General features: G+C 52.6%; 7 protein-coding genes and 1 non-coding gene across 8 annotated transcripts; 4 read left to right on the top strand and 4 right to left on the bottom strand.

The window, feature by feature from the left end:
* Positions 1-508: 508 nt before the first annotated feature.
* SEC11 (Signal peptidase complex catalytic subunit) lies at positions 509-1,152 on the top strand (the record flags this gene model as incomplete). The annotated part of the gene is made up of 2 exons (XM_056217268.1): positions 509-801; positions 924-1,152. 2 exons carry the CDS (start codon positions 509-511, stop codon positions 1,150-1,152), a joined length of 522 nt encoding a protein of 173 aa, XP_056068824.1.
* A 508-nt stretch (positions 1,153-1,660) lies between these two features.
* Positions 1,661-1,747, bottom strand: N0V89_008513. Its single transcript has one exon. It is a non-coding gene; the product is annotated as a tRNA-Gly (tRNA).
* Positions 1,748-2,719: 972 nt separating this feature from the next.
* On the bottom strand, positions 2,720-3,190 carry NHP6 (Non-histone chromosomal protein 6; the record flags this gene model as incomplete). The annotated part of the gene is made up of 4 exons (XM_056217267.1): positions 2,720-2,755; positions 2,806-2,927; positions 2,975-3,070; positions 3,121-3,190. The coding sequence occupies 4 exons, from the start codon at positions 3,188-3,190 to the stop codon at positions 2,720-2,722; spliced, it is 324 nt and encodes a 107-aa protein (XP_056068823.1).
* Positions 3,191-4,801: 1,611 nt separating this feature from the next.
* N0V89_008511 (uncharacterized protein) lies at positions 4,802-5,632 on the bottom strand (the record flags this gene model as incomplete). Its single annotated transcript, XM_056217266.1, has 3 exons — positions 4,802-5,168; positions 5,216-5,396; positions 5,458-5,632. The coding sequence occupies 3 exons, from the start codon at positions 5,630-5,632 to the stop codon at positions 4,802-4,804; spliced, it is 723 nt and encodes a 240-aa protein (XP_056068822.1).
* Positions 5,633-5,856: 224 nt separating this feature from the next.
* Positions 5,857-9,989, top strand: ATG11 (oligomeric, coiled-coil, peripheral membrane protein; the record flags this gene model as incomplete). Its single annotated transcript, XM_056217265.1, has 2 exons — positions 5,857-6,036; positions 6,093-9,989. 2 exons carry the CDS (start codon positions 5,857-5,859, stop codon positions 9,987-9,989), a joined length of 4,077 nt encoding a protein of 1,358 aa, XP_056068821.1.
* Positions 9,990-12,988: 2,999 nt separating this feature from the next.
* On the top strand, positions 12,989-14,053 carry N0V89_008509 (uncharacterized protein; the record flags this gene model as incomplete). The annotated part of the gene is made up of 1 exon (XM_056217264.1): positions 12,989-14,053. The coding sequence occupies one exon, from the start codon at positions 12,989-12,991 to the stop codon at positions 14,051-14,053; it is 1,065 nt and encodes a 354-aa protein (XP_056068820.1).
* A 3,078-nt stretch (positions 14,054-17,131) lies between these two features.
* On the bottom strand, positions 17,132-19,083 carry ATG15_2 (putative lipase atg15; the record flags this gene model as incomplete). The annotated part of the gene is made up of 2 exons (XM_056217263.1): positions 17,132-18,948; positions 19,080-19,083. The coding sequence occupies 2 exons, from the start codon at positions 19,081-19,083 to the stop codon at positions 17,132-17,134; spliced, it is 1,821 nt and encodes a 606-aa protein (XP_056068819.1).
* Positions 19,084-19,415: 332 nt separating this feature from the next.
* N0V89_008507 (uncharacterized protein) lies at positions 19,416-21,617 on the top strand (the record flags this gene model as incomplete). The annotated part of the gene is made up of 2 exons (XM_056217262.1): positions 19,416-19,675; positions 19,724-21,617. The coding sequence occupies 2 exons, from the start codon at positions 19,416-19,418 to the stop codon at positions 21,615-21,617; spliced, it is 2,154 nt and encodes a 717-aa protein (XP_056068818.1).
* Positions 21,618-21,663: the final 46 nt, after the last annotated feature.

The following is a 21,663-nucleotide window of genomic DNA, read 5'->3' as shown; positions in this document are numbered from 1 at the left end:
AAGAACATTGTCGAGGAGGTCAGAGGATGTAGAGAAGAGAGATCTAGGTCACATGTCTATTGCGCCGTGGTGCAGGTGGGCGAGCAGTAAAAAATGGTGAAAATACGTTGCAATCGGAGCAATCGGAGGTGAGAGAAATCGAGTCAGGGTAATCCATCGTAGATGGAGCCGACATGTTTAAGGCCAAAAATATTTCTCGGGAGCATGGTATCGTAGAGAGGTGCCGTGAAAGTCGGCTGCATGTGGTTGTAGAACGGCTTAGTCATACACCATGTGCAAGGGTACACCAACCAATCACTCGAGTTCAGGAACATCTGGCATCAAGCTTCCCCTCTGCAACAGCACAACGCGCCAACTTCCCTCACGATTCCATGATTCTCCAGAATATTGTCACCCCAGGGACTTGAGGCCACGAGCGCGCAAATCTCTTCAAGACCTCCGCAAGACAAGCTGCGCCCACGATTCACTACCGCTCGACCTTCAATCTCTGATTGTTCCCGCCGCAAAGATGATGGGCATTGCGAACATGCAGCCACGGCAGCTGGCCACACAGCTCCTCAATTTCGCGCTCGTTCTCTCTACCGCTTTCATGCTGTGGAAAGGAATCTCCGTTGTCTCAGACTCGCCGTCACCCATTGTCGTTGTGCTGTCAGGATCCATGGAGCCCGCCTTCCAAAGAGGAGATTTGTTGTTTTTGTGGAATCGAGGGATGGACACACAATTGGGAGAGGTTGTCGTGTATAACGTGAAGGGGAAGGACATTCCGATTGTGCATCGTGTGGTGCGGAGATTTGGTGGAGGGTAAGACAGCACCGCGCGCAAGCTGCATGAGGCTTCTGGCGAGCTTGGCACACCTCCTCATCCAGCTGCAGTCGCACTTGTCATACCCTTATAGATTGACTTGCTAACATTATATCGTGCAGGAAATCGCCGCTCCGGCTCCTCACAAAAGGCGACAACAACCTCGCGGACGACACCGAGCTCTATGCTGCGGGCCAAACCCATCTAAACCGCAAGGAGGACGTCATCGGTAGTGTCGTTGGGTTTATTCCCTTTGTCGGCTACGTCACGATTCTGCTGAGTGAATACCCGTGGCTAAAACAAGCCATGTTGGGCATAATGGGGTTGATGGTGGTATTGCAGCGCGAGTAGACGTGGGGGACCCATTGAAGTAAGAGGGCACCAATTGAGGGAAGAAAACTCTATGACACAGAGGGCACCCTGTTATGCACCATGGCTTGACGAATGGACAGTGTATCCCGACTTTTTACTGGGGTCGGTCACCACTTATCCCATTTCCGACACCTTACGAAGCGTGGCGTTCAGGATTGTTATTGGCTCCAGCAGTTAAAATTCGAAGAGATATCCAGCTACTATTACGTAGTTTAACTTCGTGTTATCATGCGTTCTCATATCCTACTATGTCGTGCCTCATACCATCTTGTCACCATCCATGCTTCTTTGCTGCCAGCTCTCATGTACACGATGTCCACTCAGCAGACCGTGTTCTTCGACTACACACCTTCGCACATACTATTTGTTACGCATGTCCGAACCTTCCCATAAGTCCAGAGTGTCCCCGAACAGCAAAAACTAACACGCGGCTATCCAGACACTATCTCACCATCTGACACCACCGCCAGACACCGCCCAAAAAGCATGCGTTGTAAGGGGATTGAACCCTTGACCCCCGCCTCTAGCTGCAATCGCTGGGAAGGCGGTATCCTAACCACTGGACCAACAACGCTTCCAATGCGCTGATCTATGTGATGAATCCTTTTCAACGCTACTATTACATATACTAAGCACTCACGACCAGGGAAGACAGAAGCTAGCGCCAGGCGTCGAAAAGAAGCAATTTCATAGAGCGAGGGTGGACTACAAGAAAATAAAACTGGGAGTGTGCGTTTGTCGCTGCGGCTTTCCGATGAGGCGGTCAAGGTAGGCTCGGAACACGCGAAGAGATGACAAGACAGATCTATTCAGGCGGGATGCTTTTGCGTGGGAATTGACTATCATCTACCTTTCCCTGACTGTCAGATTGAACGTTCACGGTGGATTATTGCAGTGTGGTATAGCTATCGTAGTAAAGCTTCCTACGATTGGGTGCAGTCAGAATACAGGTCTGTTTGAGAAGTACGCGATATGTGGAATCTGCGGAAAACGAGAAACCTTTGGTGAGCATCGAGGACATCCAACAGCCAGGAACATAATATCCAAACAGAGCAGCATGCCTGCCCATCTGTTTTCTACTTGTGTAGCGGAGCATGCCCCACCAGACTTAGGGATCCAAACTACGCGAGCCATGAGCAGCTCTACGCCGACACTTTGCGGTAGCAACACATCGACAAACAACCATCCCAGTAACACTCACAGGCAGTCACAGCATATTGCAAAGGTATAACAGCACATTTTCGTTCCGCAGATAACTAGTGTACATGGTAGTCATGAGCCTCGTGATGTATCCTGCGCCCGAGGTTGCTGGGACGCCCAAACATCATTGAGAAGCCTCATGCAAAAGCTTCCTGCGGTCTTCTGAAAATCACCGAGACGTGAAAGCTACCCCGAGGGACCCACCCTGGAATAAGAGATGACAGATGAGAGTAACATGAAAACCGATCCAGTATCCCAAGCCGTGACACCCGCAGAGGTCGATAGATGGAGGGATGAAGTTCAAGACAGAGGCTGAACAGACACGAACTGGTCAATAGCCAGCAGCCTATTCGGACTCCTCTTCCTCCTCCTCGGCAGCGTTCTATATGCGGTCAGTTGCAGTGCGCCAGATGGGTGAAGTTAGCAACTCACGGCGTAGGCGACCTTCTCCTCCTCGTACCGCTTCTTGTCAGCGGCGGCCTTGGCCTCGTAGGGCTGGCGCTGCTTCTCGGAGAGGGTCTTCCACTTCTCACCAAGCATCTTGCCGACCTCGCCTGATGGCGGTTAGAAAGGTAAGAGCCCACGGCAGACAATGACTTACCGAACTTGATGCCGGGGTTCTCCTCACGGACCTTGTCGCGCTGGTCGTTGGCGAAGAACATGTAGGCAGAAAGACCGCGCTTGGGTGCGTTGGGGTCTGCTGCCGTCAGAACCAGAGCGAGTAAGTGCAGGGCATGTGGGACTTACCCTTCTTCTTCTTGCCAGAATCGGCCTTGGCGGCCTTGCCCTTGCCGCGAGTAGACTTCTCCTTGGGCATGTTGATGTAGGTAGCTGTTTAAGCTGGCTGCAGAGGTCAGAGAAGCGTTGGGTTGAAGCGAATTGAGGGGGACGCGGTGATGAGGAAAAGCAGGGGGCGCGGCACGGTTTATAGGTGGGTGGGGTGAGAGTAGAGCAGGTGCTGGGGCAAACGCAGACAGCTGCTGCCGTGCGTGGTGACGTGCGCGCGTGTGGAAGCGTCGCGAGAATGCGCGGTAAGAGTAGCAAGCAAGAGGGGGTACTTACGGATGTCTTTGGAAATGCGTGAGAAATGGCCGTTGACAGAAGTCTGCAGTGTATCAGTGCTGCTATGCGCGCGAAGCTGATGACGGCGACGACGAAGAAAACGGAACGCGATGACGCTCCCAAGAAGCAAAGGATGGAGCTGCAGAGGGCATTGTCGCGTGAAAACGCGTAAAAAAAGAGTGGTTGTGTTGCGCGCGCAATGCTGCTGCTGGGCGAGGCATATTGGGGTACGCGAGACTCACCTAAGGCGTGGGCACGGCGGAAGTTGAGTAGACAAGTTGTTAGGAGGTGAGGAGACGACTCTCTGCGAGCGCAGCAGCGGCGACCTGCCCGGTACTGAAAAGAGCAGGCGCCGCGCTTGGCTCGTGCCTGCTTCTTCCGGCCGCTAAACAGTCTTCAATCATAACAGGACCCCCTCACCAACGCTGGCACGCAGCTGTCCACGCCGCGCCCGCCGCCGCGCATCCGCCGTGCACCACCTGGAAGACGAGCAGAGCACCGCGCTGCACTCTCCGCGGTCGCTCCGCTCGTTGCGCCGGCCGCTCTGCGCGCTGCGATGCTGCGCTCTTGCCGGCGCTGTCTGTCGGGCGTCGGCGAGGGCGCCTCCATTCCTGCCCGGTGCCTCGTTTCATGCAAGCAATCGACAGAGCAACCGACAGAGCAACCGACAGAGCAACGTTATTCGTCCTGCGCGAAATTGACGCTCCAGCTCGCCGCTTGCTGCGTGTCCGGCACGGCTGGCCTCGTCAGACAGCAACACGACGCGGTATATCCACGAGTGTCCATCCCTCTGCTCCATGCACTCTAGGGCTCACTCGAGCCACCGAGTCCAGACGCGCTCGGCAAATGGCCTGGGCTAATCACGTCGCGCATGCGCCTCTTGCAGCGCGCAGCGACCAAGCAAGCCGCGCACCATTGTCCATGCTCCCAAGTTGCAGCCGTCCTACGACGCCCAGCCATGAAGCTCCTCCGCCGCCGCTTTCGTCGGTCTCCGCCTAACTGCAACCGTCAGCCCAGCGACCGCGTTGCTGCACAGCTACCAGAGGAACGTGCTCACTTCACGTGCACCCTTGCTGCCCGCATCACTCATCCGACCCGCCATCGTCGTGTTTTGGAGCACGGCTGGGGACGAAGGAACTCGTGTTCCAATGCGACTTCACCTTGAGTGACATTGCTACTACCTACGGCACCCTTGCCCTCTACCACCGTGCGTGCGAGCCAGCCAATAGCGAACTGACCACCATATCTTACTTGTTGCTGGCGAACGATTGCGCCGTGAGCTGTCGTCGCCATCCTAGTTTGAATCCATCCATCAAACAATCAATCCTCGACGGGAAAGTCAATGGCCAATTTGGTGCACTGAGCTTCATTCATCGTCCATGACCAGTTCACGCAGCTCTTTGTCAGCTGCCCAGTTGATGCCACTTCCAACGACCATCGCAGATAGAATGCCCTTGATGATTGTCGCTCTTCTACGTGACGCTTGAACATCTCTCTCCGCTTTCTCAACTTGCGCTCGGAGTGAAGCATCTACAATATCTTCGATCGACTGCGCCTTCACTTCTTCAGCCAGCTTCAAGACCATCCTGGATTGGTTGCGGTTCTCCTTATTGATCGTGATATTGCCCTGCTCAGCAGCGCTCAAGGCACGTTGATCGTTTGCTAGTTGCGTGGCCAACAAGCCATGGACCATCGATAGGGCATCGTTTTCGGTGACAAGAGGCAATACACGCCTGTAAGCCATCAGCTTGCGTAGATCATCTCACACATGTCAACATACTTTTCGACGGTATGCTGCTGGCCGCCATGAACAGCCTTGAGGACGGGATCCATGACCAACACATTGTGGGCTATCCTGTTTCGAATTTCGAATGTTGCCTTGGCTTCCATGGCTTCGCGCTCTGCGGTCATCAGGTGCTCTTGTAAGACATCATCTGATAGCGATGAGACGTCAGATACGTCTGCCAATTAAACATTAAATCTACGTCTTTCTCTTTACCCATGACCAGAATCGCGATATACCTTTGGCATGTGCCTGGAGGAGGCTCTTTTCTAATTCAAGCTCCCTCAGCTGGTCGTAGAGCTGCAGCGCCAGTTGCTCTGTGTCCGAGAACGCGAACGCGTCAGAGTGAGCTGTCTGGAGCAGATCGGAATAGTCGTTCGCGCCGATCGCTTTCGTTGTCGCACTATCTGCCATGGGAACATCGTTTGAAGTTGCCATGACCGCACAAAGAAATCAAGTATCACCTGGGAAACATCACTGAGCGCGTTGCAGCCTCGGTGGGCCCGTGCCGCTGATCCCTGCAACCCACGCGCCTTAGCGGTCCGTATGCCTAACGCCGCGCACTTCCTACACTCGAGCTCTCTTCCTCCTCCACGAGCTGATCAGGCAACAACCTGTATAGTTGAAGCGGGCGCCGAATGTCGCTGCAGATAGCTGTAGCTCATACGGGCCAGCGCTTGGACGCTGATCCCGTGGGCTTTAACTCGGTCGATGCGTTGAAGCAGTGGATCGCAACCGTTGTAGACATACCACCCGAGCACCAGATACTACTGACGCCGCGAGGAAAGCATGCGAAGCTGCAGACGCTACTTACAGAGGTACTGGAAGCTCCTCTTGGTTTCTAGGTTTTGACTCCACGCTGACACCATCATAGAAAGAGCTATTCGTCTACGATCGCGAACTCTCCTCAGTGTCCCAGGCTACTTCCACTGAAGCGCCGCTTCCTGAACCCTTCACCCCCGATGACCCGCCCGATACTTTGTCCAGTCACACCGATCTCAGAGCATGGCAAACACTATTCCAGGCCCGCCGCGACTGGGCCTTTGCCGTCCTGGAGCAGGCACTCTCCATGTCACGCGTGGCTTCGCAGACCTTCGCCGAGCAAGCAACTATAGAGAAGGCAACACAGGTCGCTGTCGGAAATCCTGGTGCACATATGAAGGGCTTGGAGCAGAAGCACCGCGAGGCAAAGGAGTGGTTTGATGGGGTGGAGAAAGAAGCGGTCGAGAACCTGCGGAGATTAGATGCAGATTACGGGCAACTAGGCGCAATACCAGCTAAAGGCGAATTCATTCAATTTCTGGCGAAAGAGCTACGGTCGGCGCAAACAGCACAGAGCATCCGCAACACCTCTGCAAATCGGGCAATGTCATTACAGGATTTCCTAGACTTCGACTCAATAAAACAAGCTACAGGCGTGAGTAAGACCGTTCGCGAATCATTTGAGAAACACCTAGCGGACATGGGGGCTCAGGCGGAGCGGATCGGGGCGGAATACAATGAGCTACAAGGCGCCGCAGGACAAAGTCAAAGTCGGTCGCTTATGGACGACTCAGAGGAACCGGTACGACTATATAACGAGATCGATCAGGTGGCCAAGAAAGTGAATTCAGATCTCGGACATATCATGGGACTTCCCTCCGAATCGAAGTCGGTTGCTCAGGTGTCCAAGATGGCGCTGTTGCATACGCGGAACTTCCTGCCTGCGATCAAAGAGTATAGCATTGAGATGAGTGATCTTATTAGGCGATCGGTGGAACAAAAAAACAACGCGGTTAGGAACGCGGTTGAGAGCATGCGCGGCGTTGCAGACATCGGATCCAACATAGCGAGGCTTCATTCGGAACTTGACAACATCAACTTTCCACAGGAAGGCATGGCTGCTTTTGAGTTGATATCGCTAGTGGGACGACTACCGTTTGTCTATGGGGCACTCTTGGTCGAATCTGTGCGGCGACGTGAATGGGCCGAGAAGATGCAAAGGGATACTTCATCCCTTGCCGAAGAAATGGCTACATTTCAAGAAGAAGAGGAGCGCCGAAGGAAAAGATGGCTGAAGCAGGTTTCGGATGTAGTCAATTTGGATGCTGTGCAGACAAGTCCATTGGGTTTCGAAATGAACATCCAGCCTGAAAAAACGTACTGGCCAGAGGTTACTCGAGATGAGCTCAACGACTACCATAAGATACTACAAGGGCTGGAAGGACAGAGCGCTGAGGCTGAAACGCTTGCTCAAACCATCAAAGACCTGGACCGTCCTACACGACAGCAGGTAAAGCGCGCGAAAGCCTTCAAGATGGGTAGCGTTCATGAGCCGGCGTTTGGGAGAAACTCTCAGCTTATGTTGCGAGGGGATGATGAGCTTCGTGTGCTGAAAGAGGCCAATGCCAAGCTGGAGGATGAACTAAGAGGCTCTAAGAGTAGAGTGCGGCGTTTGGAGGACGTGCTTCATCGCCAGAACCATATCAATAGACTCTCAATCGGAAGCGGTATGCCATTGTTCGGACCTCAAAGCCCTGCCGATCCGTCTACACCGACCATTGATGCACCATCCCCGGTGCCAATGGTAGATCATTCTCGGCGATCCTCTGTCTCTTCGCGACGTTTCTCTACGAACCAAGGGCAAGACGACAAGCGTCGAATCGTACGCCTAGAACAAGAGCTGGCGACAGAGAGAGAGGTGCGTGCGAGGCTTGAAAAGGAGGCTCAGGCGAAGAAAGACGAAGAGGCGACCCTGCAAGGGCAGATTGAAGAAGCAGTTGCGACGAAAGCTGAGCTCATGGAGAACATGAAAGCGCAGCAGAAGGAATTCGCAGATGAGCGACGCTCCCTCGAGGAAGAAATACAGACATATAAGAGCAAGATCGAAGAAACTGAAGATGAGCTTGATCGCGTACTTGGCAGCCGTGATCATGAGCGAACAGGGGTCGATGCAAAAATACAGGAGCTGGTTGGGGAGGTTGAGAGAGTCCGTAGGCACGCCGCGGAACAAAGCAAGGAAGCCCACAAGCGCGTTGCCGACTTACGGACCGAACTTGAAGAGCGAAAGAGAGCGGATGACGAACAATATGAATCACTCTCTAACGCGTTCATTCGTCTCTCGCCTAATACTACCGTCCCGGGCAGCATCACAGCACTTATCATGCAAATTGAAGACCTGGCTCAACGTACTTCCGATCACCTTCACGAAGTCCAACAAGCTGTGGCGATAGCGAAGGCAGAAAACGAGAGTGCTCGTCGTACAGCAAACGAACAAGAGACGGCTTTAAAGTGTCAGCTCGCCAATGAGGAGACGACAACCCTGGCTTTGCGTGAGCAGCTAGACAAATCGAATGCGAAGGTGGCGTCCATCACTACCGAGCTCGACGAAGAACGCCATCACCTCCATGATTTGAGGAGCAAGTTTGCTGAGGGTGAGACCGGGTCTGAAGCGCTCAGGAAGCGCGTGGAGGAAGAGGAGGAGAGGGTTGGAAAACTTCAAATTGAGCTCGCTGAGGAGAGAGGCCACTCGAACAGCCTTGATGTCGAGCTTATGCATCTCCAGAAGAAGGTTCTGAAGTATGAGGAATTCGATTCTTCAAGGACCCATGAACGTTTGCGCCGCGCCAAGGAACTCAGCAAGCGCGCGTACTCGCAACAAGATCGTCTCCTTCGTCTTGTTGATTCGCTCGGATATGTCATTACTTTTGAAGACGGTACCATGACTCTACATCGTGCGTCGAAGGTCGGTAATAGTACAACTTTGACCAACACTATGGATCTCAACAGAAGCACAACGACGCCTTCGCCTACACCCTTGAAACAGCAGCTCGAGAATTACGCTGACCTAGCCTTCTTGCACTGGACCGAATCGACAGATGCCGAAGAAGAGGACCAACGCTATCACGAGCTCATGGACAATCTCAACCGATTTGACCTGGACACTTTCTGCGAGTTCTTTTCTAAGCGCATGCGAGATATCGAGTACACAGCCCGGAAGTTCAAGCACGAGACTCGCGCATACCGAGAGAAAGCCAAAACTCTACAGACTGAATCGCACAACAAGATCGCCTACCGGTCATTCAAGGAAGGCGATCTTGCGCTTTTCCTACCCACGCGTAACCAGGCCACACGACCCTGGGCAGCTTTCAACGTCGGTGCTCCGCATTTCTTCCTCCGCGAAGAAGAATCACATAGACTGCAAGGCCGGGACTGGCTCGTAGCACGTATCTCTAAAGTCGAAGAGCGGGTCGTAGACCTCTCCAAGACAATGGATACAGCAACTCGTGCCTCCCTAGACGGCCGCTCCATTACCTCTAGCAGCGCCGTGTCCTTCGAAGATGACAATCCATTTGAGCTCTCCGACGGGCTGCGATGGTATCTCATCGAAGCCGCTGAAGAGAAGCCCGGCGCACCTGGCGGTCCCGGACTTGGAAAATCCGCCGCGGCCGCAGCCGTAACACGCATCGACGGCCAAGGTAAGATGGAACAGAAAGCGGCAGCCGACCCAGCGAAGACCCTCGGCAAGTCGCTCGACAGCCGGCGCAGTAGCGGCACAAGCAGGAAGAGCGTCCCCGTCGTAGCAGCAGGGAACCGAAACTCGATGGACGTCGGCGATGCGGCCATGGACTCAGGATTGAACTCGAACACTGCGACGAGAGGCGCGAGTCCGGCCGCGGGCCCGGGACCAAGTCATCTGAGGGAGAGCGAGGCTAGCGGTGCGAACAGCGTGGATCGATTGCTCCAGGAACAGCAGTATCAGGTGCGGAAGGATCACCTGTGGGGACCTTAGGTTTGCAAGTAACCTAAGCGACCGCATTCTCACCTTCGTCCAACTGACTTGTCCCAGGGTCATGAGCCGATGCCTGAGCGCCAGGGCTCGCCGCTTAAGTCATTCTTGCACGGTCCATTGAGTGCGGATGGCAGTGGGATACTGCCAAGGATGGGCTATCCAGAAAAGCAGAGAGTGCGTGAGGCCGAGGTTGCGAGGGTGGGTAGCCCGTCGAGTAGTCCGAGGAAGCAGCCGCCAGGGCGGAAGGGGAGTATCTGGGATAGTCTGTTTCATGTTGACGTTACGTATCAGAAGTCGAGCAGATAGGAGCTGCTTTGGGCATTATGAAATAGGAATGTGTAGCATGGTTTTATGGTTTTGGGATACTGTGAATGTCATCACTATCTTAGGTTGTGCTTACTGCGAGGCACATGATGGTAGATGTGTGTTCTCTGGGGATCAGATGCATTGTATGGCATATGCTCCACGTGGTAAAGACGCGTTAGACGTCCCTAGCATGTCCCTAGCTTGCTTCAACACATGCGAGGCATCGGTTCAGGAAGAGCCCAACCCCAGCACCTTAAGAACATGCTTCAGGAATTTACCTCTGCTTTCCAAAATCTCCATTCGGATGTCTAGAAGCTCCTACTCCTCCTCGTACTCGTCTCGATCCTGCCTGGTCAGCAGACTCGTCGTTCCATCCCTTTCTCTCAATCTTCTGTCCACCAGACTTGGTGGAGTTGCAATGATTTGCAGAAAGAAGAAGACTTCCGCCAAAAGCTGACTCCCTTCGAAGCCAGACTGCGAGTTGTTGGACTTCGAACGGCCATGCCATGAGCGGCGACGCAAGCAGCAACGTCGCATCGTTTGGCTTTAAATATCTCGTCCTTGCATTCAGAGACTTCAGCCTCGAATGCCGTATTGATCTACTATAGTGTAGTCGTGTTGAATCGTGTGACCTTGTGGTCAGGGCCGGGATTCGTGTCATGCTCGAAACAGGTACATGTCTTGAATCAACGCTGGAACACCGCCTACCGCCTTCAGGCTCTCCACTAATTCCTCAAGTGTCTTCTTGCGCTTGTGAGCTTTTGTGATCAAGCCATCGAGCAGCGAGGGGAAGTCCTCCACCCGCTTCAACACATCAAGCCCGAGCTGCCTGCCTTGTTGCAGGGCATCCGATGTTTCCATTGAAGGCGTCAGCTACAGACAACAGCGCCATGGATAGGGCGGTAAGTGTCAAGAATGCAGGGTGCCGGAAGTTGACATCATCAGATGCGGTGAGAATAGCAGTGAAGGGAGGGAAATCGCACGAAGAGGAAGATCCGACAGGTGAGAATTGAGAGCGAAGACACGAATTACTGACGTAGAATTTTGCACGAACTCGGGACAGCCGAAAAATCCATGGAATTCAGAGACAAATGCATTCGTCCCACTTTACATCCAGACAGACAGCTCGATTGCTTGTGAAGGGGTATTCTGCACATTTCGTCTCACCTGGTGCTGCTGCCGCGTGCTGTCACATTGTAACAACGACTCCTATGTGGTGAATCTCGTGCCATTCCTGTCCCATCTCAAATATGGTGCAACCTCTCCAGCTCATAATCTTCAAGTGTGGGCCTTCCAACTCCACCAAGCAGCTAAGATGCTCCCGATGTTTGCACTGAATGTGTTACTCGTGAATGTAGTTCGCATCAGCACCGTTTCGCCTCTCCCGCTTTCTATCGCGAACTCTTGTCTTTGTAGCTTTGAGCTTGTCAGAGAGCTGCTTGCATGCCGGGTGGGCTGATTCCAAGGCCTTGTCCATCGTTTCGTGTGGCTGGTAAAGATTGCATTCGCGGCCCCGCTGGCTGACCTCATCAATTGCTTTGAGGACTTTCTCAAGATCTTCTGTCATATTCGTGATGTCCTGAACGTGAAAACCGTGCTCCGAATCAGTTTCTTTGCGAGCATCCCGGAGTCGCTGTGTTCGCCGGCGGTCGGCATCATCGCAGCTCCGCATGAGTTATCGGAAGATGCCCTTCGTACGTGTGGTGTTGTTAGCTATCACTACAGTATACAATGGAGCAATCTAGATCTTGATTAGCGTGTTCACAATCATCTCAGCAAAAGATCGTCATTACTGTTGACTCCAGCTCCTCGAGAGCAGCACCGCGCTCCTACGTTTTGGCGAGGATACTGTCGATAATCATAGCCAAGCCTCTTTCATCTTTTGCAGCGTCTCGCGTTCGATTGCGTTGCCCTCCTTCAACGCGCTGATGATTAGGGGGTGAAAGGCGCCATGGCTGCGAGGCCAAGCTGCTAGTAGATAAGGTATGATAATGATGAAAAGAAATTGGTGACGAGGCCTTGTGTTTTCCGTGACTTACTAGTACGGACGAATGTAAATGGTGAACCTGTTCGTCGATCTCGGCGCCAGTCAAACCTCACGCCATACCGAATCTGCTTCATGGGCCTAATGATCCTGTATTGCAGCAGAGGCGGTTGTGTGAGCTGAAAAGGTGCTGTGTGTTTTGCAGTGACAGCATCCACAGATACCGTGCGTTGATTGTAGGATATGAAGAACCCATGAACCTTGTAACAAAGAGCCGAATAGCTACGAGTCTATCTCTTTTCTAGATCGAGGCAACCACTCGGAGTAATGCGAGTGAAGCAGGAATTCAGCTGCCGATGGAATTGTCATTACGATGATTTAACGCTACAGTACTAGGTAAAAAATTTAGGTATTGCATTGCAAATTCTGGATACCTGATTCACGGTGCCAGAACTTTTGACAAAGCGTTGTGGCAACACTTTTCTCCAAAAAGCTTAGGCTTAACGCTACACGAGAAATGATTCGTAGCAGTTGCTTGCTCGTCGCATGAATATACATGTGTCGGCGATCTTATTTGCTCAATGATCCCAATGGTAGATGTACGGAGGAACAGTTGTTCCGGGCCCATGACGGCTGACCTCACTCATGCACGCACATACAGATGCACATCCCACCAATGAAGCGATCATAACACTCACACACCCTCGCCATGGCTGGCAACAAATCGAAAGCCACCAAGCGGGTCACGAAAACGCTGCCCGCGGCCGCAATTCCCGATCCATTCGAGCCTGCGCCGGCAAAACTCGCTCCGCTCCTCGATAATTTTGACAAGTCCTTTGTCTACATTACGCACGTTGACAACCACCCTGCCTGGTTCAAGAAGCGTGTATTCTCCGTCCCACTTGGTCTCAACGTCGTCATTGCACTACTTCTCCTATGGCGGATCTACACTGCGGGCCCGTGGTATTGGGCAATCCTCATGTCAATGCTTGGCAACGAAAATGAGACGACGATACATTGGTCAAAGACACCATGGAGCAAGCTGCTACCAAGCGTGGCATGGCGTGCAGGAATTTTCCTGTTCGACTGGTTGGTAATTACGGTCATCGGACCGTGGCCGTGGAGCTTCTTCTTCGAATCACCTGGCAACCCCATCTCCTGGCGCCTCAGCACAGGCTTTCGCGATAAGGAGGTGTATGTCAGGGAGTCGAGAGGATGGGGTGCCAAAGATCTGCTCGGTGAAGCTGAGGGCTCGACCGGTAAGGCAGGTTCTGATAGCCCCTTCTTCAAGACGCGCATTCTGCCCGCCGTAGACCGCCGGAGGTTGATGGAGAAGACGGGGTACCTGCTCATGGACAAAAACTTCGATCTCGTTTTTGGTGCAATGGTGGACGCCGCCCGCTTGATGGACAAGAAGACCGTGTCCATCGACGACTTCCGCACTAGCGTTTTCGTCTGGGTGGGAAAAGAAGATCATGGACTGTGGGCTGTATGGCCGTGTGGAAAACTCGATGAGGGCTCTGAGACCGAGGCGCGGGAGAAGATCATACTGTTTAAGGATCGTCTGACCGCCATGGGCAAGGAGTCACTCTTCTTCAAGTGGATTGAACTCGTGCAATATGAAAGCTCCGCCCCTGGCGAGTTCACCTACGAGAAGCAGGTCGCAACTGCAGAGAAGGCAAGGACACTATTTGAGAACGAAGGTGTCAACTTCGATGCGTTTGTCAAGGACATTGGTGGCCTGCAAGGCTTACCTGGGATGGACCAGGCTTAGGCCATTTTCGTTAGTAAATGATACCCACTTGCTTCACGATCATGTAAAAAAGATCCTTATCCAATATTACAAAAACGTACTAACGATACCATTATCAAGACAGTTTCGCTCACTCAGACTTATTGTCAGCCTAGCCACATGCGGGGTGGTTCTGCTTACTGGTGCGTCAATCGCACGCACCAGTCGATGGCGCTTCGAATTGGAAGTGCAGCAACCTGGCCTGGCTAAGATGTTTGACCATTAAACTACCTTTGCAGCGATGCGTGATGCTTCTTTATCGGTCGATGGCTTTCAGGCATATGGCTGGGCGTATGATGACTTAGGGTCCAATGCCTCTTTCACATCACGCGAACTCAACGTATAGCTACGGATTGGAAGCGTGCACATCTCGCCGAACAATTGGTGTCTTCGCTTGTCCATTGCAGAGCATCAATGACTCCTATGCTCTAAATCTTGCTCAGCTCTAAGAAGACGTAGTCCTCTTCACTTGGCCTCTTGCTGAAGTACTCTAGACTGCTACGGTGATTGCAACTGGGCTACATAAGCCCATGGACTTCGTTGTACTGAGATTGTGAACGATCGGGTGGAAGGAAAGCCTCTGGATCGATAGCATAGATTCTCAGCGTGCGCCATGCTGCTAGCGCCACGCGAATGGAACGTGGGGAAATAATTATGTTCAAAAGTTGAGTCCAACCGTGGGAAGGTTGTCTAGTGAGGGTTTATTGGTGAGGCGTGCTACGAGAATATAGTACGTTATATCTTGCTAGTGTAAGGGTCGAACATCTCACACGAATCCGGGTTGTACTGCATCACTCTTACAATATAAGCGTCCTAGCGGGTCGCTCCCAGCAGGATGGTATGTCTTTTGTCGCGGACAATGACCATTAGCACAATGTTGGCACAATTTGGCGCTCCAAGAAATAAGTCTGGATCCTGAACTCTGTAGAGATGGTGCTGACCGAGATAGGCGCCTCGCCTGGAGGTATTTTCACTTCTGAACCCTGCTGGTAGACTTGTATCTTCTCTCAAGAAGGGTGGAGATGACCGATTTGGAAGTATGGACATTATTGCAGTCCAGGACGACATCTGAAACAGTCTCAGATAGAACAGCACACTGTTCCTAAGGACGATGATCTGTGCGATTCGATCAGGAGCGTGTATGTTCAAGCGCAAGGTAGCTTCGTTTGATACCGTAAGGTACCGGGTCCCATCCAAGGCCATTACGCTATATCTTACGAACTTGTAGTCGTGATTTTGACATTGCCAGGTTCTCATTGAGTCGCCGTTGGTAATGATCACTAGAGCTGCAACCGCTTTCAGAGCCTCGACTTGATATCTTGCCCGAATCCTGGGACCGAACTGCGTATCTAGAGTCACTATCGTTAAGATTTGATCTGTGGAAGGCAGAGAACCGAAAAACTTAGACAATTTAGGCGTAGGGGTACATAGTCCTACAAGACAGCTATCCTGCCAAGCACTCCGCATGATCTTGAGGCTTTCGGGACCGCGTTCAACACTAGTGGCGGACAGCTGTACCCACAAGAACTCCAGGGAGATGGTATAAGACATTTTAAAGTGTTCGTGGTCTTTGCGACCATCTTTCAAGCTGTGTGCTTGAAGGACTACATTCTGGGAGGAGACTTCGAGAACACACAATTGTTTGAAGGCTTCGATATGACGCGTCCACTATTGCCCTCTTTTTTCGCACAATCTCTGCATGGCTAATCGTCGCACAAAGGAAACATATTGCTGAGGCTCCTATCCATTGATGGCCATGTGTTCCAGGTGTGGATATTGACCACTTGCGAGGCGCCACTGAAAATGTGTTGCGCAAATTGTTTACTGAAAATCGATAGTAGAGATGAAGCATCTTCATGAATTCGTTATGGTAATTCGAAGAGTAAGTTAGATAAGAGCTCTACTTAACAAGCCCCTCTACTTAGGGAGTACTTAAGAAGCCCGCGACTTTAGTCAAGCACAAGTGGTTCGTGCGAATCATGGCTTATATGAACAGTCTCTTCGACCTTCTAACTCACTGTGGAGTGTCTTACCGAAAATTCAAGCACGGTGCGGTACCCATGTGTTGGTAACGTAGAAGCCGAGCGCACCGCATTTTATGTGTAGCTGAGATTGATTCAATAAATACCTACAGTTTGATGGTGTAAAAGTCTCTTGAACTGCAGAGCGTGTCGGCGTATCAGCTTGCTCGTTGAAATTAGACGTAGGAAGATGAGGGATCGACACATGCTGCACGATATCTGAGGAGGATCGAGGAGTAACACGGGTAATCTAGATATGGGCATTTTGAACGATTCGCCTAGTGGTTGCCTGTGTAGTCTACCAGCTGTGTTCGGTAACGTATGATTTTTGGACCGACTGCGACAAGGCAAGGTTGAAGAGGTTCGAGCCCCGGATGCGACCGACCTCTTGCTGTCGTTGTTACGAGAGTAGAAGCCGTTTGGAGCCAAGGCAGACTGAGCGTACTTCGCGTTAAATGAAAAGTGACAGAAGTCTCTGGCTCACCCTTCTGTGATGTTTGTCTACTACGTTCGTGGCCCGCATGTTTAAAGATGGTAAAGGGAAGGGAAGGAAAGGCGAGGCTGATGCAGATGCGTCGAGTGAGGCCGAAAAAGTATTTCCCAGTCGCTACGCTACTAGTACAATCAACGACTTCAAAAGGGTTCAAAGGAATGACTGCAGCATCATAGGCTACTTCGAGGAAGTGCAAACAGGGGAATTGAGAACGTTTCCCTTGCAGCGTCGAATACATTCATTTCTGGCAGCTAGCCTCGCCAGGGCCGCGCACAAGACGCTGACGAAGGTACGCTCTGCGTTTGCGTTATATAAGCAGTCAACACGAGGTCCGCATTCATGATTAAAATTGTCCAGAGTTACGTCAAGTGTGAGTCCGTGCTACTCGCGATGTGATCATAAGGAGCCAGAACGCCAGCAAGCCATCCAACGCCGTGATGTCGTGCTGTAACATGTGGGCGATATCAAATACATAAGGTGTAATATTCACAAGAAGGAGAGCAAAAGGGACCAAGGATGAGACTCCTCAAGCCAAATTGCCTGTTCTCACATCTCCATCCTCTCAGTCACCGGACTTATTTCGCCTGTTCGCGAACCCTCATGCTCATTGAAACAGATCAGACCGAAGAACCCCTTGTGCGTACAGGTCGTCAAAGAAGCGGATGTGGGCGTGTGCGTATGTTTAGGCTTTTTTGACGTCGAAGCTATGTCGGTTGGATCAAGACAGTCACCAAACCACCCACGATGCATGCAGCTCCGTGCCGAGGTTGGTGTAGGATATGAGCTTGTTGTTGTGGCACTAGGTACGGGGGCGGCCGACGGTTTAACTTTGGTGGTGGTAGAGGTCTCGTCGTCGTCTAAGCAGCCAAACCAGCCTGGAGTTTTGCAAGTGGACGTGGATGTACTCGAGGTCTCTTTGTGCCTCTTCGTCGTAGTTGCTTCGGTAGTGGTGCTCTCATCGAGACATCCGAACCAACCTGGCGTTTTGCAGGTTTCGGTTCGCTTCCTCGTAGAGGTCGATGTCGATGTCGATGTCGTCGTGGGCACCGTGAACGAAGTTGTAGTACCTGTACCATTACTCTCAAAGTACTCCCAGTTGAAACAGTCCGTGCAATCTATATACTGCTCACACTTGGCGGGCTCGTCGTATTTCTCCAGCACCTGCTTGATAACGTTGACGATTTTATGCGTGCCAATTCCCACCCGCCAACCAAGGTCTTCCACGGTATCATAGACACACTTCTTTCCTGTATGGCACACGCTCTCCATGGCGTACCCACCTAGGGTGCACATACTCCCGGCCTGGTTGCAGCTGCCCATGAATATCGGGTCGGCAGTGTGACCGAAATGGTGAACTGCTGTCATCCCACGCTTCTGCATCGAACCAATCTCGTGGCCCGGGGGAACGGGGAGACCCAACCGGGACGCTGGCATAGCGTCGGGGACCGCTTCGAACGTGATAGCAGGATGTCCGTATGTCAGACTAATGAAGGAGGACACAGCACCTCCTAACGAATGTCCCGCCATCCATACCTCGGCGTTCGGGTAAAGTGCTGTTACATTGTGGTAGAGATCCCGAGCGGCGTAGTAGTACCTGTTCTTTTCTCTCAAAGCGCCGACTAAGCACGTAGAGTTGCATGAGTATACCGAGGCTTGACAGTCGCATACTTGGCGCCAAAGATACTGACCGCCTTGTCCACAGCAGCAGCTGAAGAATAAATTGTCGTTGATCTTATCATTCGTGGTAGTCTCGGTACCGTCGAAGAGCGCAGGTGAGGTCCCTTTCAATCCGATGACCACAGTCTCATTCTTCGTATCAGCGAAGATGTGCCCACGCAGACCGTCTGCTTGCCAGCCGAAATCTTCTGTGTAATTGAAACCCCCTTTCACGTCTTCCCAACCCCCAGTGTTTGGCTCTAATATATAGGCGTTCGCGGCCATACGAGCAAACGTGAGAACAGAGTCCTTGTCTGTCACGTTGGGACCAGCTATCTCGTCAACCGTCCAGTCGTCTGCGACCATGGTCACAGGCTTTCCTGTCATCCTACCCCAGTCTAAGATGCCATTTATTGTTTCTTTGCTCCTATCTTTCAGTCGTTGAATGGTCACGGCCTCAGATCTTATTGTGAATGGAGGAACTGCCTCGCGCTCGGTTCTGTCGTCCTCGACCATCCATACTGCGGTATTTTCTGGCACGTCAAGCCGCCTATGAAGTTCTGGATATTTGTGTGTGCCGTGGTGGAATATGTGTTTGAGCGAGAACTCTTTGACTGCTTCGGTGGGGCGTTGCGGTGATATCGGCGGAGGTAGGATGGGCGGTACCGCTGCGCTGGTCGCGGCGAGGAAGGACAGCAATAGCGAGGCTGTCACACGGGCAGGAGAAGTACAGTCGCGTCTTCGTCGCATGTTTGAGCGTATGAACGAGGTACGTGGGGCGTTGGAGCAGTATGTAGAGCGCCGTGTTCGAAGCTCGAAGGCGACTGATGACGCAGACACATGAGCACGAGACAGTATGCGGCTCGGCACCGCGGAGATTCCCTTGCGCAGCGTAGCGTACCGATGGGGATGCACCCGGTGCCTTAGCTGCCAACAGTTTCCCCACTACCATTCACGCCCTTGACGGTCACGCAAGTCCCAGGAACCGTCGGGAGCCGGACGGGCGTAAGGCTGCCTATAATCAGAATCTAGGCCCACTCCCACACAGACCGATCGCGCCACACCACCGCATCCATATGACGTTCGTTGCGGCTCGAGCTCGCAGGTATCACTTGGTTTGCACACGACACACACCTTGTGGACACATTCGCTTCACTTATCCCCCAGAGCCAACATGGCCGACCGACCCAAACGACTTCATACGTCGAACTCCTTTACACGTATGGAGAAGACTCCGGAAAGCACCCTACAGAGTCCACCCATGCCTGCCATCCTCGACCCTTTGAAGGTCACGGCTACCCCAGAGGAGGAGGAAGGTCATGCAGACGGCGATGTATTTGCATCCAAGGAAGATGAAGAGGAGCAAATGGAGCACCAGAACGTACCAGAAGGCTTCGAGGAGCTACCGATAGAGATCCGCAGCTTGACGGAAAGGTAACGCGACTGGCCCCGAGAGCCCGGTTATGGTTGACTTGATGTTAGATTCCTCGAGTCGCTTTCTGCCAAAGTCCATCCGAGCCCATTATCCGCCGACCGCTTGTCGGATCTGTTCCAGGACTTCTACACCCGCGCATCTGGCAAGATCAACACCCACATAGCTACTCTGTCTGCCCGTCTCAACAGCGACTCATACAAGAAGACGTCCGCTTCTAGTCGCCCTGGCTCGGTACGCTCGATTAGCGGCGAAAGCGGCGAACAACAGATGCTCAGTGCATCTGAGATGGCCGACAGAAAGAAGGCTAGGAAATTACTGGAGGTCAAGCGGGTCTCGCTCGAGGAGGCTGCGGAACGAGCTGTTTGTGAAAAGGTGTACGATCGTATTTGGCGGCACCGGAGTACGGATGACGAGGAAAGGGATCATAAGCTTCGGTCACGAACAGCTGCCTTGTCACTGGTGGGCATTGGCCTGAAAGAGCTGTTGATGACCGCCGAAGAGTTCACTGAAGAGGAGCGCAGGAAAACCAAAGAGCGTGAAGGGGAAATCAGAGAGTGGTTATCCACTGCTCGAGACGACATACTTTTGATGAGCGAAGAGAAATACCCGCTTGGGAAGCTGCGCCATCTGACTGCTGCACACAAATCCATTGTCGAAGCTCTGTCAAAGATCTTTCCAGCTTCATCTTCTGCAGATGAGATCCTGCCTACATTGATTTACACCCTCATCACCTTGGAGCCATCGCGGCTCAACGCATACAGCGATCTGAAATTCATCCAAAGGTTCCGTGGCTCCACACGCATGGATGGCGAGACAGCCTACTGCTTGGTCAATTTGGAAGCGGCCGTGTCATTCTTAGAGACCGTTGACCTCTCGTCTCTTCGAGCAGAAGAGCCCGGTCCCAAAGAGAAGACTGGTTCCCGGCCACCCACACCACAAAAATCCGAGATAACCCCTATGCCACTTGGGTTGGCACAAGCTCCAGACTTGACTCAGACGCCAGCTACTCCGACTTCCTCCTTAGCGCTACAACAGCCTCCGAGCCCCGGAACAAAGGCACAGCGTCGACTGAGCAATCTCATCCAAACACAGACGAATCGCATAGAAGCCGCCTCAGATGCCGTCAAAGAGTCGATCCTAGATTCTGCTGACCAAGCATTAGGGAGAATCAACAATACACTTGATACAAGCTTTAAATTTCTCTTCGGTCGAATGAAGGACCGCGATCCCAACAGCCCGGTCCAGGAGCCAGTAGAGCTCCCCAAGACGCTGGAAGACGCGAGGAAATTAGTCAGTTCGCCCACGCGCCTAGAAACAGAAGACGACACCGCAAGTGTTAGCGGCGCAAGCTCCATTCATGGCGAAGAACGTGGGGAAGAGCAAGGTAGACCGGACTTGCAGGCGCGGATGACAGACTTGTTTGGCGGTCGCCGCCAGCTGAGGGATCGCAGCGTAGACTCTACACAGTCTGGGGGCAGCGGCAAACGCGTCGCGTTCGATGCTAAACCGCCTCCAATAGTCACGAAGAGTGAAGCAATACCTCCTCAGCCGAATGCTTCTGCCGTCGATTCCCTCCGCAATATGGGCAACAGCTTAAACCCGCTTAATCGCTTCGCAAGCATCAACGTCATTCCCAGATTTGGTCGTACCGTGAGCCAGTCTACCACACCAAACGTAGGAACGCCGACTTCCGAGGCAAATAAACAGTTACCTGCAGCAGCGACTGTGAATAGGTCGCCGTCAGGGGAGGCGGCTGCACAAGTAGATGACAAGGGTGCGAGGGCGATCGCAGCGATAGAAGCATTAAAGAAAACGACTCCGCCGGTAAAACGATTTCTGGAGGCGAAAGATTCGCAGGACTTGAAGTTGAAGGAGGTGGACGAACTGTTGAAGGAGTACCAGAGGTTGGCTATCGCGCTGAAAGGCACGATCAACCATTGAGCTGGATGGCTTGCATTGCATGGCGCCTCGAGGTATATCTGGATAG

Source organism: Didymosphaeria variabile, assembly GCF_027946475.1.
Source record: "Didymosphaeria variabile strain IMI 356815 chromosome Unknown scaffold_6, whole genome shotgun sequence".
Lineage (NCBI taxonomy): Eukaryota > Fungi > Ascomycota > Dothideomycetes > Pleosporales > Didymosphaeriaceae > Didymosphaeria > Didymosphaeria variabile.
Note: the sequence above shows the minus strand (reverse complement) of the source record. Positions and strands in the feature narration are given on the sequence as shown.